This window comes from Podarcis cretensis (genome assembly GCF_951804945.1).
Source record: "Podarcis cretensis genome assembly, chromosome: 16".
NCBI classification, from domain to species: Eukaryota; Metazoa; Chordata; class Lepidosauria; order Squamata; family Lacertidae; genus Podarcis; species Podarcis cretensis.
The window spans coordinates 23,049,673-23,067,750 of record NC_137186.1 but is presented as its reverse complement, the minus strand read 5'-3'; the positions used below and the strand labels follow the sequence as shown (position 1 = coordinate 23,067,750).

The 18,078-nt window shown below is 47.1% G+C and overlaps 1 protein-coding gene across 1 annotated transcript; it reads right to left on the bottom strand.

Annotated features, from left to right (window-relative positions):
* Window positions 1–607: 607 nt before the first annotated feature.
* LOC307205010 (phosphatidylethanolamine-binding protein 1-like) lies at window positions 608–17,714 on the bottom strand. The gene is made up of 4 exons (XM_079957278.1): window positions 17,484–17,714; window positions 7,227–7,336; window positions 6,380–6,480; window positions 608–1,059 (listed from the first exon to the last, which is right to left on the bottom strand). The coding sequence occupies exons 1-4, from the start codon at window positions 17,616–17,618 to the stop codon at window positions 842–844; spliced, it is 564 nt and encodes a 187-aa protein (XP_079813404.1). The 5' UTR covers window positions 17,619–17,714; the 3' UTR covers window positions 608–841.
* Between the last annotated feature and the right edge of the window lie 364 nt (window positions 17,715–18,078).

The following is an 18,078-nucleotide window of genomic DNA, read 5'->3' as shown; positions in this document are numbered from 1 at the left end:
TTGAATTGTGCTTGGAAACGTACTGGGAGCCAATGTAGGTCTTTCAGGACCGGTGTTATTTGGTCTCGGCAGCTACTCCCAGTCACCAGTCTAGCTGCCGCATCCTGGATTAGTTGCAGTTTCCGGGTCACCTTCAAAGGTAGCCCCACGGAGAGCACATTGCAGTAGTCCAAGTGGGAGATAACCAGAGCATGCACCACTCTGATGAGACAGTCCACGGGCAGGTAGGGTCTCAGTCTGTGTACCAGATGGAGCTGGTAGATAGCTGCCCTGGACACAGAATTGACCTGCACCTCCATGGACAGCTGTGAGTCCAAAATTACTCCCAGGCTGCACACCTGGTCCTTCAGGGGCACAGTTGCCCCATTTAGGACCAGGGAGTCCTCCACACCAGCCAACCCCCTATCCCCCAAAGACAGTAATTCTGTCTTGTCAGGATTCAACCTCAATCTGTTCTGTGTTCTTTCAATGCATGAGGAAGTCAGGAGCAACTTTCACCCCTCCCGCCAGTCCCCTCCACGCCTTCCAGCCGTGCAGGACACAGTGAGCAGCTCCTCTGCAGTTTGTGGGCAGATTCCTGTTTGAGAAAGGAATCCACGTACAAGGGTATTTTGATTGTTTTTATTATAGAACACCTGAAAAGGCTTGCCAAGTTAAGGGGAAACTGCCACAAATCTCCCTGTGCTCAGTGGGTTGCATTCTACTCAAGAGTAGGCCCACTGAAGTCAATAGACTAGAGTCACACCCACTGTTTTCAGCGAGAGTGTTCCAAGTAAGGCTTAACGTTGGATACCACCCTCTCTCTTTTTTTATTCAGTTGCAATGGGATTCACATGGCAGGCTATTTGACGCCAAGCCGCTCGTAGATCTTTGGCACATGGCTGTCCCACTCGGCCTGGTAGCACATGCCTGCCACAGGCGCACCCAATCCGTACTTCTTGCGGAAGGACGAGGCTCGGAACTTCTCGCGCTTGGCAGCGGTAAGTTTGTTCAGGATGGGCTCGTCGCAGGTCAGTCGCTGTGGCTGCTCGTAGACCAGCCACACATAGCGGTGAAGTCCTACAATGGGCAAGGATATAATGCAAAGATTTAGGTACGACTGTCGAAACTGTGTTGTTTTTTCTCAATACAGAAAAGCAACCCTTTCTGACTTCTTTTTTTTAAAGAAATGACTATGAAAATGTTCAGCTTATTTACATTGCCCTCATTCTCAACTGGCTTCATGCACATTGCCCTCATTCTCAACTGGCTTCGTGCACATTGCCCTCATTCTCAACTGGCTTCTTGTCCACTGCCCTCATTCTTAACTGGCTCCATTTGCTCCTAGGTAGCAACATTGGTTAGCCAAATACTATTGACTACACACAGTACAGAGATCTGAGTCTGCTCGCTTCTGGAATGGCTGGGATTGCCCATTTGAGTACTTCCAAAGGGGTGTGTGTGGAAATGACAGCCAAGAGAGGAGAGGAAGAGAATAGAATAGAATGGAGGCAGCAGGAGATGGGGAAGAGATCTATTCTTTTTCCTGCCTTTTTTCCTGTCAAAAAAGGCAGGGAAAAGAATAGCTTGGGATGGGATGGAGCAGAAAAGCATCCAGAGAGGAACAAGGTAAGTAGTTACTTCCTTTTAGGTTCCTCCACTTCGTATTGCAGACTCCCATAGTTCCTTTTTGTTTTAACAATTCTAACACAGTAAGAATCAAGAGATTGTTTAAATGCCATCTCCTGTACAGTATAAGAAGGTGATGTAGAACTAGAAAACGGCAGCTAGAAAGAGGCAAGAGTGTCCCAAAAGAAGTCCACCTTCCCTTAGGGAAGCCACTTACGCATTGGCCAAAGTGGACACAGATCTTTTTTTTTTTCTTTTGAATTTTTTTATTTTCAATGCAGAATCATAACAAAAATTACAAACATTGAATCCAAAATAATACTATACAGTGGTGCCTCGCAAGACGAAAAGAATCCGTTCTGCGATTCTCTTCGTCTAGCGGTTTTTTCGTCTTGCGAAGCAAGCCCATTGACGGCTTAGCGGCTTAGCGCTATTAGCGGCTTAGCGGATAAGCGGATAAGCGGCTTAGCGGCTTAGAAAAAGGGGGGGGAGGGAAAAAAACCCGCAGGAACTCGCAAGACATTTTCATCTTGCGAAGCAAGCCCATAGGAAATTCGTTTTGCGAAGCACCTCCAAAACGGAAAACTCTTTCGTCTAGCGAGTTTTCCGTCTTGCGAGGCATTCGTCTTGCGGGGCACCACTGTACAAACAAAAGAAACCAGAACATACAAAAAAAAAACAGAAAAGAAAAGGGGAAAAAACAAAGGAAACAAAACTAAACAAAACAAAAACGAAAAAGCACACATCTACAGAAAAAAACCATATCATTACGTACATAAACACAAATTGACTTCCTTCCTTTGTTCTAAGACCTCAAAAAATTTACTCTTACTGTATTGTTGTGTCTAATTAGATTACTTCCACCTTTGTACTTTTTTTTTACACCATTTTTCTTTTTCTTTAACCCTGTAAAGCATCATTCATTACATACCAATATACTTACTCCAGAACAATGTTTTTTCATATACAAATTATTAAAAGAAATTATTAAAAGAATGGGGTTGTGCTAAAGAGTGGACACAGATCTACAGCTGTGATACCTGCATTGCAGGGGGTTGGACTAGATGTCCCTTTGGGCGCCACCCAACTGCACAATTTTATGATTCTATGAAATTTCACATATGTAATTTGTATGTAAGCAAATAATTACTATAAATGCATTTTCATCACGCAGTGGTGTGCAAGACTCTGCCCAGGTAACCTACTGTGCTGTCCAGGAACTAACTTTTGACTGGGCAGTGCTGCTTAGTGGTTAGAGCTCTAGAGTGCTAGACCTGGGAGAGACCAGGGTTCAAATCCCCACTCAGCCATGAAGCCCACTGGGTGACTTGGAGCCAGCCACTGCCTCTCTCAGGCTAACCCACCTCACAGGGTTCTTGTGGGGGCTGGGATGGGGAGTTGTAATCCGAAAAAGATCTCGAGGGCACCAGGTTGGCAGGAGCTGGTTAATGGATCAACCCAGCCCAGCAAGTAAGTTCTGCTGGTGCAGCAGCCAGAAATAAATCCAGAAGGGTGTGTCACAAGAAGGCAAGACCTTGCCTCTCCCACACTGACTTAAGCCCTCTCAGTGTACCTTTAAAGCTCTGCTATGGGTGTGGATTTTTTGTTACCTGACTCCCCTAGGCTGTGCGTTGACGCACAAGTTAATCCTTTGCACAAAAGGGGCATTCAATCTGCAAGGAAAGTCAAGTCAAGGCACTTTCCATCTCAGGGCCTGGCAGCCTTATCCGCAGGCATTTGCAGAGTTCACGGTCCTTTACTCACAGGGTGTGACAGAAAAGTTTGTTTTGCTGGGCAGGTTGGGTACCCAAGTATTTTCATTTTCTTTTTCCCTGCCAGGAAACGGTTAATGAATGGCAGCTTCTGATTGGCCGGGGTTCCAGAAGAGGGAATTGAAAAGGGGTAGGGAGGGGGGGCTGTGGTCTAACAGGTGGCGCTGTGGTCTAAACTACAGAGCCTAGGGCTTGCTGATCAGAAGGTCAGAGGTTCGAACCCCCGCAACGGGTTAGCTCCCGTTGCTTGGTACCTGCTCCTGCCATCCTAGCAGTCTGAAAGCACGTCAAAGTGCAAGTAGATAAATAGGTACCACTCCAGCGGGAAGGTAAACAGCGTTTCCATGTGCTGCTCTGGTTCGCCAGAAGCAGCTTAGTCATGCTGGCCACATGACCCGGAAGCTGTACACCAGCTTTGTCAGACAGTAAAATGAGATGAGTGCCGCAACCCCAGAGTCATCCGCCACTGGACCTAATGGTCAGGGGTCCCTTTACCTTTAGGCTAGGATTGAGGTTGGGAGAATAGGTTGGGAGATAGGGAATGAGAGGAGAGAGAGTTGGTTCTGGCTAGAAACACCCACTCTGCGGAATATATCAAAAGCTACAGAAAGGAGTCTCTGAGCTTAGTGTGAAGGACAGTGTGTGGTGTCCTGAGAGAGTAATAGGCCAGGAATTAACTGGGAGGCTGAGGCTGAGCCAGGAGAAGTAGAAACTGGAAAGATACAGTCTACTTGGGTCTCATTTCAGCATGGAGGGGAGAGATTCTGCTACAAAGAGAAGACTCCCAAACCAGTTAAGATGGGTGTGGTGATCCCTTGAGTCTGTTACTTAAGAGTACCTCAGGAGTAGGGTTGTCAAAGGGGTGTGTAACTGACAGGAAGTACCACCTTGTTTAAGAACCAAAGTATTAAGCGGCAACAGCTGTGCAACACTGAAGGGAAATAACATAATCTGAAGTATCCTATGTTGTACCCACTTGTGTCACAAACTTCCTTTGCTAAATATAATCTTTATTGTTTATTTGATCAAATCCTGCCTCCAAATTATTAAGTTTTCCCTCACACAAATCCCCCACAAGATAATCTGGGGTGGTTTATGGGAATTTGTGGAACTGGTGTCCTGTGAGGTGGGTGCACTATATTTAAGTGAGGGCGGGCCCAACAGCGCCGGGGGGAAAGTGTCATTGTGCCGTACCATACAGGGCAGCTCAGAATCCAAATGAGTCCTGTACCGAAAATTTATCCAGTTTTTTTTATATATAAAAAACCCAATTCTTCCACTCTTGTGGACATCTAATGGTGATGGATGCTGGAAGAATTGGGATAGATAAAAGGAAGGACTTATTCATGCATTGCATAGTTAAACTGTGGAACTCACTGCCACAAGAGGCAACAATGGGTACCAACCAAGAAGTTTTTAAAAGAGGATTGGACAAATTCATGGAGGAGAGGGCTTTTGAAGGCTACCAGCCACGATGGAGCTGCTGTGCCAACACCATTGGCCTGATCCAACAGCCTCTTCCCACATTCTTAGGTTCTTAAGGGCTGTGTTGCAGATTAAACTGATAGGAATGTATGGGAGCTGCCTGATCCCAACTCAGATTACCGGTCCAATGAGCTGAAGTACTATTTCATGCAGGGCACAGGTAAACTGTGGAACTCATTGCCGCAAGAGGCAGTGATGGTCCCCAACTTGAGCTGCCTTGAAAGTGCCTTCCCAGGGAGAGGCAGAGATGTGCCTTCTAAAAAATACCCAAGGCTTTAAGTTTGTTTCTTAAGAAGAAACACTCCCAGCCATTTACTCCAGTTAAAAAGCCAAGAATCTGTCAAGGAGGAAAGAAATGTCTCACCTCTCCATGCACATCAAATCATGTTTGAACGGCACTTGGCTTCTAGTCCAATCAAACATCACACTGCTAATCTCTCAAAAGGTAAAGCAATCAACCCATCGAAAAGCAAATAATGTGCTCTGTATTTGATTTCTGGGTTCCTGGCGCAGGGCGAAGTCCCTACTTGTCTTGGAACAAACCAGCCAGCCCTTTGCTCAGTCTCTTAGGCAAGGCAATCACCACCTTCCAAACTCTCAAAGCTTAAGGTAGAGAATCCACAAAGGTTTCCAAGCTGGTGCCCTCCCACCCAAGATGATTTTGGAAGTCACTTCCCCTCAGTCTCAGCAGGGGGAAGCCTTTCTGTATGGTAGGTGTGTATGCATCAGATCAGGACAAACACTGGATCAAAACTCTGCTGAATGGCTACCCTGCTGCATTTGTCAGCAAAATGGTAAAGTTTCTCCCCAGATTTGTCATATAGGGAAAATGCCAAAGATATGACTCTTTAAACTTTCAGTCAGTAGGAACAATTTTACCACAGTGCCTTGAAGGGCTGTTGAAGCAACGTATCACCTTATTCTTGTCTGTTCTGTGCTGCTTGTGCTGTAACAGGTGCTTGCTTTGAAAATGCAAGACTTTCAAGTTCTTCTGCCTCTCTGCCTCAGGCCTGCACACTCACTCCTGTCAAATCAGCCTAAAGAAGTCCAGAAGGCCACATCTGGCCCCAAGGCTGAGGTTCTCACCCTAGTGCCAAGGTTAGAGGTGGGGAACCTTTGGCCCGCAGGCCAAATTTGGCCCACCAGGGGTTCAAATTTGGCCCATGGGGCTGCTTCCCCTAATTTACAGCCACCTGCCTTGGACTTGGGGTTTGAGATGTGCTAGGGGTAGAGATACACAATCAGAGAGCCTTAAAGCAGCCTCTGGCTCTACTGTCAATCAGATGGTGAGTGGTAATGCCACAACCATGAGTACTTTAAAGCACTATGTGGGGTTCTTTGCAAGCCCAGCAACTCCCAACTCTGGGACTTCAAAGCACCCAACTGTGTGTGACATCAGGTGTGTGGCAGGTGGGCACCCTTGCCCACCTGTCAAATTTGGCCCACAAAGCTAGACTCATAAAGGTCTGGCCTGCAGAGAAAGTTTGCCCACCTCTCTACAATGGTTTGCCTACCTGTTCCCTTGGCAGGCGCAGATCCAATATAATCCGACAAAATGCACCCACTGCCGATGTTGTTGCCTTGCATGTTGGTCACCAGGAAATGATGCCACTCTCTACAGGAGGAAAAAGAGCAGGGAAGGTGCATTCAGAATTCAACATCCAAACCAAGTGTTCCACGTTAATCCTCCATGGTTTCCCTATTTGGTAAAATCTACCACCTAACTCAGCAATGCAGCATGTGCTTTTCAGCTGAAAAGCAGTGTACAAGTGCTCTAAATAACTCAAAGATGCTAAGAACAGAGGAAGCTGCCAAACACCAAAGTCAGACCAATTGATCCATCTGGCTCAGTATTGCCCCACCACTGAGCTATGGTCCTTCCCTGTGTGGCTGCACAGTTATTCCACCCTCCCTGGATGATCATTAAATGTAAAGGGACCCCTGACCATTGGGTCCAGTCGTGACCGACTCTGGGGTTGCGGCACTCATCTTGCTTTACTGGCCAAGGGAGCCGACGTACAGCTTCTGGGTCATGTGGCCAGCATGACTAAGCTGCTTTTGGCGAACCAGAGCAGCGCACAGAAACGCCATTTACCTTCCCGACAGTGGTACCTATTTATCTACTTGCACTTTGACATGCTTTCGAACTGCTAGGTTGGCAGGAGCTGGGACCGAGCAACGGGAGCTCCCCCCGTCGCGGGGGTTCAAACCGCCGACCTTCTGATCGGCAAGTCCTAGGCTTTGTGGTTTAACCCACAGCGCCACCCGCGTCCCTTAGGATGATCATTGAAAACATGCATATTTCTATAAAGACAGGAGTATGCCGAAAGGAGAGAAGGTCCCTTTTGTGGTCTCTCTCACCTGAGTTTCGGATCCGCCCTGCTGGGAACATCCAGGTCTGTGAGAATCAAGGTGTAGAGTTTTTGTGGGTCGCAGCCCTCCCAGTCAATGGATGTGGGACAGTTCTGGACCTGTTCAGTTTTAAGGGAAATTGCAAATTGGAAACCAGTGCACATCTCTGGGAATAGGTGTTGCACGATGACAAGGCCTCACTCCTGTTAGCAATCGCGCTGCAGCATTCTGCGCTAACTGCAGCTTCCAGGTCAGCTGATTGGCACTGGAAGCCCGTCTCCAAAGAGATTGCTGCAACCTCTGATCAGCTGATTGGCACTGACAAAAGTAGGACCAGGTTAGGGATCTGACCCACCGACAGCATCCAGTCCCCCAACCCTGTGCTTAAAGAGAGACCCCCAAGTTACAAAGAAGCATAAAGACGAAATGCGGAAGAGACTGATATAAATCAAAAAGGTTCTCCTTTGCTCTGCTGGCAAGAAGGACCTGCAAGCAAGGACTCAATTTGGTAACGCAATCCAGATGGCTGCGTCAAGTGGTCCAAGCCACAGGGAGCAGGGAAGGGGGAAGAAACTGTCCAGAGTCAATGCCGGAGGGATGTTCTTCCCATATGCAAAACAAAGCAGTAATTGGAAGCAGTCACGCAAGTGAGGCTTGCTTACAACTCTGTGCAGAAGGAGTTTCATTTCATTCGCCTTTCCCTCCACCTGGTTTATGAGTCTTACTGGATCAAATCCACCCAGCGCCCTGTTTTCCACAGCAAGAAGCCAACTGCTTCTAGGAAACTTGCAAGGACAATTGGAAAAAGGACTATGGAAGAAGAGGAGGAGGAGGAGGAGGAGGAAGAGGAAGAGGAAGAGGAAGAGGAAGAGGAGGAGGAGGAGGAAGAAGAAGAGGAGGAGGAGGAGGAGGAGGAGTTTGGATTTGATATCCCGCCTTTCACTCCTCTTAAGGAGTCTCAAAGCGGCTAACATTCTCCTTTCCCTTCCTTCCCCACAACAAACACTCTGTGAGGTGAGTGGGGCTGAGAGACTTCAAAGAAGTGTGACTAGCCCAAGGTCCCCCAGCAGCTGCATGTGGAGGAGCGGGGAAGCGAACCCGGTTCACCAGATTACAAGTCTACCGCTCTTAACCACTACACCACACTGGCTCTATGAAAGACCACTCCAATATATGACTGCAGCAGCGAAGCTGCTATATGCACAAAGATGGAAAGTTACAGCCCTACCCATTTCAACTCCCATCAGCTCCACCAAGCACAGCCTCTTTGGACTACAACTCCCATCATAGCTGGCTTTTCATTAGGGCTGCCATGCGTCTGGATTTCCCCGGACATTACCAGGATTTAAAGGTGGAATTGGGACACCTTGTTGGCCACTGTAAGAACAGGATGCTGCAGTAGATGGGCCACTGGCCTGATCCAGAAGGGCCCTTCTTATATTCCAATGTTTTTGGAGTGTTGATTATCACCCCAAGGAAGGAATTTCTTGTTTCCAAACTGCATCAGGTAACAACAAGATATTTTGAACACGTTCAGAACTTTTTATCCCCACTTTATTTCAGCTGAATAAAGGACCATTGGTGAGGTTGTTTTTTTTTAAAAAAGAACATTTTAAATAAAAATGTTTTGTTTACCAAAAAGGAAAAGAGATTTACAAATGAGCCAGCGTGTAGAAATGAAGCATAGCGGAAAGTTAATTCAGAACATCTGATGTATTTTTGTGTTTCAGAAGAATGAAAGATTTTAATAAAACACAACAGCTCCAAATGGCACAAAATAAAGAAAATATTTTACCCTGCAGCTAGGAAAGGGGGGGTGGAGAAGAATGTTGATGCTGATTATATATATATATATATATATATATATATATATATATATATATATTGACACTCAGATACAAAAAAGAGAGAAAGAAAAGGAACAGCCAAAATTAAGCACACTCAAACTTGTTTACGGTGTAAAATAGTGCTGGGTTGATGCAGAATTTTCCATGGATGCCAAGTTTAAACAGTAGCTTGTGTTATATTGGCTTATGCCCTGAATGTTTTACTCCACCCCCATAATTCCACACAGAGGCAAATGCCTCACAGTCCCTCATTATTGGATAGCCCCCTGAGCGATTGTTCATCCCCAGCCAATCACAGGACTCTGAAGTAGCCCCTCATTTGAATGCCTGCCGGTATATAAGAGGAGTGCTGGCCGGAGGTCACCAGTATTTGCAGGTGGGGCAGTTGAGCTGGAGAGGACGAACCAGCAAGAGGCCATGGCTGCCATCAAAAGGGGTAGAAAGAGCCAGCAAAGCAGAGCCCAGAAGATCCTGAACAGACGAGGGAAGCTACCTCAGAGACCCAGGAGGAACGTTTGCATTATCAGGTTCCCAAGAAGCAGCTACTTAACATCATGCCCTCTCCTGTCCTGGTATTTCAACCGGAAGATGCGGGACGACATCCTTTCCTTACAGAAGGCCAAAGCCGCCTTGAGCCCCTGCATAGCGGATGTCCACCACAAGATGTCCCTGCGGCTGGGCAGGCAGCGAAATCAGCAGCACCCTTGTTCCTGCCCCAACTTCCTCCACACCACCCTCAGGCAAGTGGCGAGCAAGAAGCGTGCCAAGTGGGTGGCGCCAGCTTCCCCCAGGAAGCGCCAGCGTTACTCTGATGAGGAGATTTTCTACAAGTTGGCAAAGCCCTACAGATCAAAAGACCAGGGCTTACCCGCCAACCCAGGGGCAGAGAACATGGCTCCAGGAGTACCTCAGCCAACGGCGAATGAGCTCCAGGAGGTATCGAGCTAGGCAAACATCTCCCTCGCTCTTCTCAGGACAGCAAGCAGGCCTGACAGAAAACCAAAGGGAGAAGAGGGAGGCAAAATGTATATTACATAAACTACCGGCCTGCTCAAAAGATCCAAGGAAACTGAAGGGGCGTGTCACCACCCACATTCCGATCCTGTCCTGGAGCCATTTTTGCAGAACTAATAGATTTATCAATGCCTGCAGGAGGAGGAGAAAAGAAGAAATTTGAGCCATTGGATAAATAACCAAGAGACACCCGTCACCTCAAAAAAGGCCCGCATCTCTGAACCTACCCCTTGAACGAATAATTATTCCTTTCCTCGCTAACAAGAAACAGACAGAAATTGGCTACCGCTTGAAGCAAAATGAAAAGGGATTTGTCATTGTATCCAAAGTGTGTTTCCCAGCCCCCCTCAGGAACTTCATCTTGGAGTAATAATAAAACTGGATCTTTTGAAACGTATACATTGTGTCCTGAACTTGTTAAAAAGGTAAAGGTAAAGGGACCCCTGACCATTAGGTCCAGTCGTGGCCGACTCTGGGGTTGCGGTGCTCATCTCGCTTTATTGACTGAGGGAGCCGGCATATAGCTTCCGGGTCATGTGGCCAGCATGACTAAGCCGCTTCTGGCAAAACAGAGCAGTGCACGGAAACGCCGTTTACCTTCCCGCCGGAGCGGTACCTATTTATCTACTTGCACTTTGATGTGCTTTAGAAAGACACTTATATGCAGTCATTACTTATGATGATTCAATTAGCCTTCATTCAATTATGAGTGGTATATGATATAAAGCAGCACCAATGAAAATACATTGTTTTTTTAAAAGATAAATCCTAAGCAGAGAAGAACAATCTCAAGAACTCAAAAAGTGGTACACCCTGAGCATTTTTTGTTTGTTTCCATCTTCATTTATGGCTTCAGGCCAGTGGGATAAACTCTAGGCAAGACTCTTTAACCCAGAAATGTTCAGGTAATTTTTTTTGGGGGGGGGGGAGGGGAGATCCTTATAAGGAAAGGTTAAAACATTTGTGTCTTTTGAAATTGAGGGGGAAATGCCAGGAAAGACTGATTGGTTGACATGATGGAGACATAAAATATTATGCTTGGGAGAGGTATTATGACTCCCAATTGTTCAACCATAGCAACAGCAAAACAACCCCCCCCCCCAGTGGAGACTTATTTGGTGAATGGGGCACTGGCCCACCAACCTCAGACAGCCCTACCTGCCTGCCTTCCATCCTAGGGAGCAACCCTGGCTTTCGGCTTCCTCTTTTGTTTCCATGTGAATCACCATGAGTCCACTTTAAACAAACATGGCTTCCCTCAAAGAATTCTGGGAGTTGCAGTTTGTTAAGGGTGCTGAGAGATGTTAGGAGACCCCTTGTATCCCCTCTGAGAACTACAATTCCCAGAGTTCCCTGCGAGGAACGACTGATTGTTAAACACTGCGAGTTGTGTGGTTTGATTGTGGCCTTGGGTCTCAGCGCTGCCCTGCAAGAACGTTAGAAGAGGCTGCCGGATCAAGCCAATGGCCTATCAAGTCCAGCAACCTGTTCTCATCGATAGCCTTCTCCTTACTGTGGAACTCAGCAGGGAAGAGGATGGGGACAAAGCGAGAATTAATTGGGACTGCCTGTGATTCGTTCTGGCTCCCCCTACTGTTTGGCTCCCAGGCATCTGCCCTACCAGTCCCCAATGGGCACCAGTCAGGACTGCTGGAGATTCCTTCTTGCCCCGCCTTGTCTTCTCCTTTCCCACAACGGCCAGTAAGCAAAGAATAGGGGGGAGGGGGACTCTGCCAAAGACTCCCTCAAAACCAGGCCCAGCCCTAAACGGTAGCCGTTGGGTCTTAGTGAGCAGAAGTGATCTTGGACTCTTACACCCACCTAAGGGGAGTCCTTCTGAATCAGGATGATGGCCTATTTTAGCCCAGCCCAGCAGCTGCAGCAGCAGCAGCTCCCTCCCGCCTTGCGATTCCCAGCAATTGGTATTCACAGGCGTACTGTCTGCGACAGTGGAGGGAGAACGTAGCCATCATGTCTAGTGGTCACTCATAGCCTTTTCTTCCTTATTCCCCACCCAACCCAATTGCTCCTCAGCATTCCACAAGGCAACCCATGTGTTCCAAAAGATCCAGGTTTATTAGTATTTCAAGAATAATTCCTGGGGTGAGGAGGGAGCACCCTAGACAACAACAATCCTTTTGTTCTCGTAGCAGTGGGAGCCGATTTCTGTTTGCCCTTGCTAGCAAGGGAGAGAGGCGGATATCCTTTCCATGTTCTTCGCTGACTATGCCATGGCTCAAAAAAACTTTCCCGATGCCCCCCACTGAGGCAGAGATAAACAGCCTAAAAAATAAATAAATTAAAAATCAGGATTGGAATATGGGTGCAGGTGGTCTCCTTTAAGTTCTTGGATCTTTCAACACAGGGTTCTTATTTTTTAAAATTATGATTATTATTCCCTTCTTCCTCTCTTCTCCTCTGGATCATTGCCCAGGCCTGTTTGCTGTTCCGAGAAGGAGGAGAGGGGTGTCTGTCTCTAGCTTATGGTCTCTTGAAGTCCGCTCTCCGCGGACTGGGCTATCCCAGCAGCTGAGTTCTCCACGTCCTTGTCACCGCTCTCCTCCTCTCCTGATTCTTCCGCTTTGGAGGGTTTCGCCAAGCGGTAGAAAATCTCCTCGTCCGAGTAACGCCGCCGCTTCTTGGGGAGGGAAGAGGCCACCCACTTGGCGCGCTTCTTGCTCGCTATCTCCCTCAGGGCAGCCTGAAGGAAGTCAGGGCAGCGGCGAGGGCCTGGCGGGCACTTCTTGGGTGCGCGACTCCGAAGGACCATCGGCCGGCTGGAGCGCAGGGAATATCTGGCCCCATGCGAAGGGTTGCTGCTGCCCCGCATCCACCTATTGAAACACCAGGACATCAAGGGGCACTTCATCCGGTAGCCTCGCCTCGGGAACCGGACAATGCAGATGTTCCTCCTGGGCTTGGGCAGAACTCTCCTTCTCCTGGCAGGTGTCTTCTGTGGCCTGCTAGGCCGGCGGCGCAACCCCCGCCTCCGCTCTCGGCTCCGCCTCCATTCATAGCTCCTCCTCCTCTTTTCCAGGCCACGCCTCCTCAGCCAGATCCTCCTCTTGTTCCTCAGGGAGTAGGACATCCTGTACGTTTTAAGAGCCACCATGTCTTCCTTCCCTGCTCTTGCTTGGCTTTCTGCACATTGCAAATGCTGGTGACCTCATGCAAGCAGTGCTCTTATATACCAGCAAGCATTCAAATGAGGGGCTGGCTTTGAGCCCTGTGATTGGCCAGGGGAGGACAATAGCCTGGGGGGCTACCCAATAATGGCAGACTGTGAAACGTTTGCTATTGTATGCAATGGTAGGGATCGGTGGTGCAGTGGGAATTTCTTTTGAAGTGCAGGAGGTTCAGTAGGAAAGGCCCCCATTGGCTACCATATTTTTCGCTTTATAAGATGCACTTTTCCCCTCCTATAAAGTAAGGGGAAATGTGTGTGTGTTTTATGGAGTGAATGCAGGCTCCATGGCTTCAGCGAAAGCAACGTGAAGCCTCCAGAGCGCACCAGGAGCTCCAGAGCGCACCAGGAGCTTCACGTTGCTTTCGCTGGGATCGGTGTGCACCGATCCCTCTTGCTCTCCTGGCTTCGCTTTGCTGGAGAGGCACTGCGCAGCTTTCCCTCTCTGCGCAGCGCCCCTTCAGTGAAGCGGGAGGAGAAACAGAAAGGGCTCCATTTTTCCTGCCGCTTCACTGAAGCGCTGCGCAGAGAGGGAGAGAATATTTTTTTTCTTGTTCTCCTCCTCTAAAACTAGGTGTGTCTTATGGTCCGTTGCGTCTTATAGAGCAAAAAATATGGTGCTTCTTCTTCACACAGCACATCATTAAACTATGAAACTGTCCCACAGGAGGTTCTGGTGGTGGCCACCAGCTTGGGTGGTTTTGAAAAAGAATTGGACAAGATCGCGGAGGAAAAGGCTGTTCTTGATGGACAACCACTATGCTCAGTGCTAGAAACTGAGATAGATAAGCTAGGCGCCAAATGGCTCCTTAGGCCAAGGTTGCAGTCACCAAAAAAGGAATTCCTAGTTGCCATTTTTTTTCCAAGGATGGACTGACTGAGATTGATTATCAGTTAAACATCCGACTAGTTCAGATGACAGCCTTGAGCTTGGTTAAGAATTTTTAGAACTTAGAAAAGTCACTTGTTCCAGGGACGGTCCACGTATACATTGACCTATCCCATGGGTAGGCAAACTAAGGCCCGGGGGCCGGATCTGGCCCAATCACCTTCTAAATCCAGCCCACGGACAGTCCGGGAATCCGTGTGTTTTTACACGAGCAGAATGTGTCCTTTTATTTAAAATGCATCTCTGGGTTATTTGTGGGGCCTGCCTGGTGTTTTTACATAAGTCGAACATGTGCTTTTATTTAAAATGCATCTCTGGGTTATTTGTGGGGCATAGGAATTGGTTAATTCCTCCCCCCCAAAAAAAATATAGTCCAGCCCCCCACAAGGTCTGAGGGACAGTGGACTGGTCCCCTGCTGAAAAAGTTTGCTGACCCCTAGCCTATCCCATCCTCTTTATTTTAATGGTGACCTGGACCATTCATAATGTAAGAATATTCTTCACAACAGTGAGCAGGGCAATGGGGTGGAGACAAGCTACAGCATGTAACTATAATGTTGTTGTTCACCGCTCCTGCTCAGGCTGCACAGAAAAAGCATTTCAGTTCCTGAAATTCATTCTGATTGTACAGATAAAATATCACGGATTTGCGAGTTTCTCAAATGCATCTGGTTGGCTACTCATGAGAAGTAGATGCTGGACTAGATGGGCCACAGGTCTGATCCAGCAGGATTTTCTTATATTCTGATGTTCACTGGGCCCCACGAGGAGAGTCTTAAAATGCAGACAACTGTGTGTGTATGTGAGAGAGAGAGTGCAAGTTGGATATATAGATTATATTCCATTAATTTCAGTTTCTCTCCATTTCCAGTCTTCCAGTTCTCCACACATCCAATTCAGTTTGCAATTTTTTTCTTTAGAAAAAAACAGTCCTCACAAAAAATTATCAGCATTTTAGTGCATTTTTTTCCCCATAATGCACTCATTTTTCTGTGCAGTTTTGACTAAGATATACATTTTTACAAAGCAATCTGTATGCTGTTTTCACAAACACATTCGTTTTAAGACACACTTTCCCTCTTTGCATAAGCATGTTTGGGTCACATTTCTTGGCTGGAGAACAGCACTGGAAAGTTTGGAGAGGTATGAATGTCGAAAGATGGCTGTGTTGAAGTTTGTGAATGGTCTCAGAAAGTGCAAATTATGTAGGTACATTGACCTTTAAATGTAAATGGAATCCTATTTCTCCCAGATATTTATACACACAGAGAGAAGAGACTCTGAATACTTTTAAATACTTATTTTTAGGGTTGCCAATCTGGACACAAAAATTATTGAACTTTTTTGGGGGGGATGCAAATTTGTTCAGCTTCTTTTAAGTTTTGCCCAAAGTTGTTCAGCTTTTTTGCCAGCTATGTCCAGGAAATTCCAGATGTATGGCAACCCTACTTGTTTTTAAAAAGATTGTTTTAATGTTTTATTTTAGATTTTGTAAACTGCTTTGAGGTTTTCTTTAACAAGAAGTAGCACATACATTTTGTTAGAGAAAGCAAGCTGGGAGTGGGGCAGTGGGTTTTTGACCGGAAGAACAATGAGCTCAAACCTCGGGTTAAGAACTTAATTTGTTCAGGAGGTCTGTTCTTAACCTGAAACTGTTCTTAACCTGAAGCACCACTTTAGCTGATGGGGCCTCCCGCTGCCGCCGCTCTGCTACTGCGTGATTTCTGTTCTCATCCTGAAGGAAAGTTCTTAACCTGAAGCACTATTTCTGGGTTAGCAGAGTCTGTAACCTGAAGCGTCTCTAACCTGAAGTGTCTGTAACCCAAGGTACCACTGTACTTATTTCACTCATTACAATGCACATCAGTCTCTGACTTTTGTCTTGTGGGTTTCTGGGGGTTTTCCTGTTGTTATCCTGTCTCTCGCAGCTACAATAAACCTACCATTAAAATTAAGGACTGGTCATTTCTTCGTCAGAGGGCAAATGGGCAAATTCAGCAGGGGCTCAAATACTTTCCCCCCTCACTGTAGATGGGTACGTGGGACAATAAACGAAAAGGAAAAGGAGGGAGGGCAGAGAGAGAGAGAGAGAGAGAGAGAGAGAGAGAGAGAGAGATGGAGGGAGGAAGGAAGAAAGGAATAGTTTAGAATATGGTGGATTTGATTTAAATCAAATCAATTTAAATCACTAGTCAGTAAGACTCATTCTTGCTGGTATAATCTTAATATTTACAACCAGATGAAGGTTTCCTTTTTGGAACAATAAATTTTCAGAGTAGTTTTTACAGTTATATCAAAAAATTATTGATTTGGTTATACTATTAGAAATGCATTGACAGATAATTATGAAATTATTGTGAGGTTTAATAAGTTAACCGTTTATATTTGGACAACTTTTCTGCTGTACTTTACTGGAAGGAGAAAAATAATCATTTCCTTAATAACAATTTACTTAACTAAAACAATAACATTGTAGGATATGTATCCATGTTTGTTAACTGATGTGGTTAAACAATTAAAAACACACACCCTTAGACTGAGTTTTAGCATACATGAAAAACTTAAAACAAATCCTTATTTCCTGATGGACTATAATGTAACTTAAAAAGAAAACTATAGTGGTACCTCGGGTTAAGTACTTAATTCGTTCCAGAGGTCCGTTCTTAACCTGAAACTGTTCTTAACCTGAAGCACCACTTTAGCTAATGGGACCTCCTGCTGCTGCCGCGCCGCCGGAGCACGATTTCTGTTCTCATCCTGAAGCAAAGTTCTTACCTGAGGTACTATTTCTGGGTTAGCGGAGTCTGTAACCTGAAGCGTATGTAACCCGAGGTACCACTGTATCTTAAGAAAGATTTTTCCTCCAAAAGCATTTTATTTTAAAAATCCAATTTAAATTTTAAAAATCCAATTTACTTTTTTTTTAAATCTGATTTTTTTTATCATTGATTTTTATCCACCCTGATTTAGAAGAGAGATAGAAAAGGAAGATGAGGGAAGGAAGGTAGTGTGGTGGAGTGGTTAGAGCGTCAGACCCAGGAGTCCCCCGTTCAAATCTCCACTTCGCCCTGGATTCTTTGGCTGAGAGTCCTGCATTGAAGGAAAATGATGACCCCCGGTTCCTTTCTATGAGAAGCTCACTGGTTGGCCTTCTGGCAGGAACAGTCTCTTCACCTCACCTACCTCGCAGGGTTGCTGTGTAGGGAAAACCACGTACCCCACCCTGAGCTCCTTTGGACGTGGACGCCGCAAAGAAAGGAAACCAACCCGGGGTTTGGTCTTGCTCCCCGGGGAGCGAAATCCCGAACGCCGCCTCGGAGGAGCCCTTTTACCTGGGTTGGGGTGAGCTCCTGGCCCAGCTCCCGGAGCTCCACAGCCCCATAGCAGACCCGCAGCGGGCGCCCCGGCTTCTCGTCCACCTCGGCGAGGCACAGTGGCCCGTCCCACGCGCTCAGCGACTGCGGCATCCTCGGGGCAGAGACCAGAACGAAGACTGGAAAGCTGTGCGCGTGGCCACCGGGAGTCTCCGACGGTTCTGGTGTGGTTCTGGGGCCCGGAGGCTCCAGCTGGAGAGGCGGAGCGAGGGGCAAGGCGGCGCCCAGCCCCACCGATCTCAGTCTCCGCCTTGGTCCGCCTGCACGACTGGGACCACGCCCCGATGGCTGCAGCCGCCAGTCTCCCTCCGCAGCCCTCGGTTATATATCCAGCTCAGTTCTGCAGCAGACCCGTTGAAGTTTTTAAGGAAACTCAGTTAATCCAGCTGGAGCCTTCCAGTGGGTCTACTCCGAGGAGTAGAGACAGCCCTCTGCAGAGTGCAACTGCGTCCCATAGGCGTAGCCAGGATTTATGTTAGATGGGGCAGGATACCCCCCCCCCCTCGCCGCCTTGTTCTGTCTAGCAAATTCGGAGTGAAATGTCTCAACAACA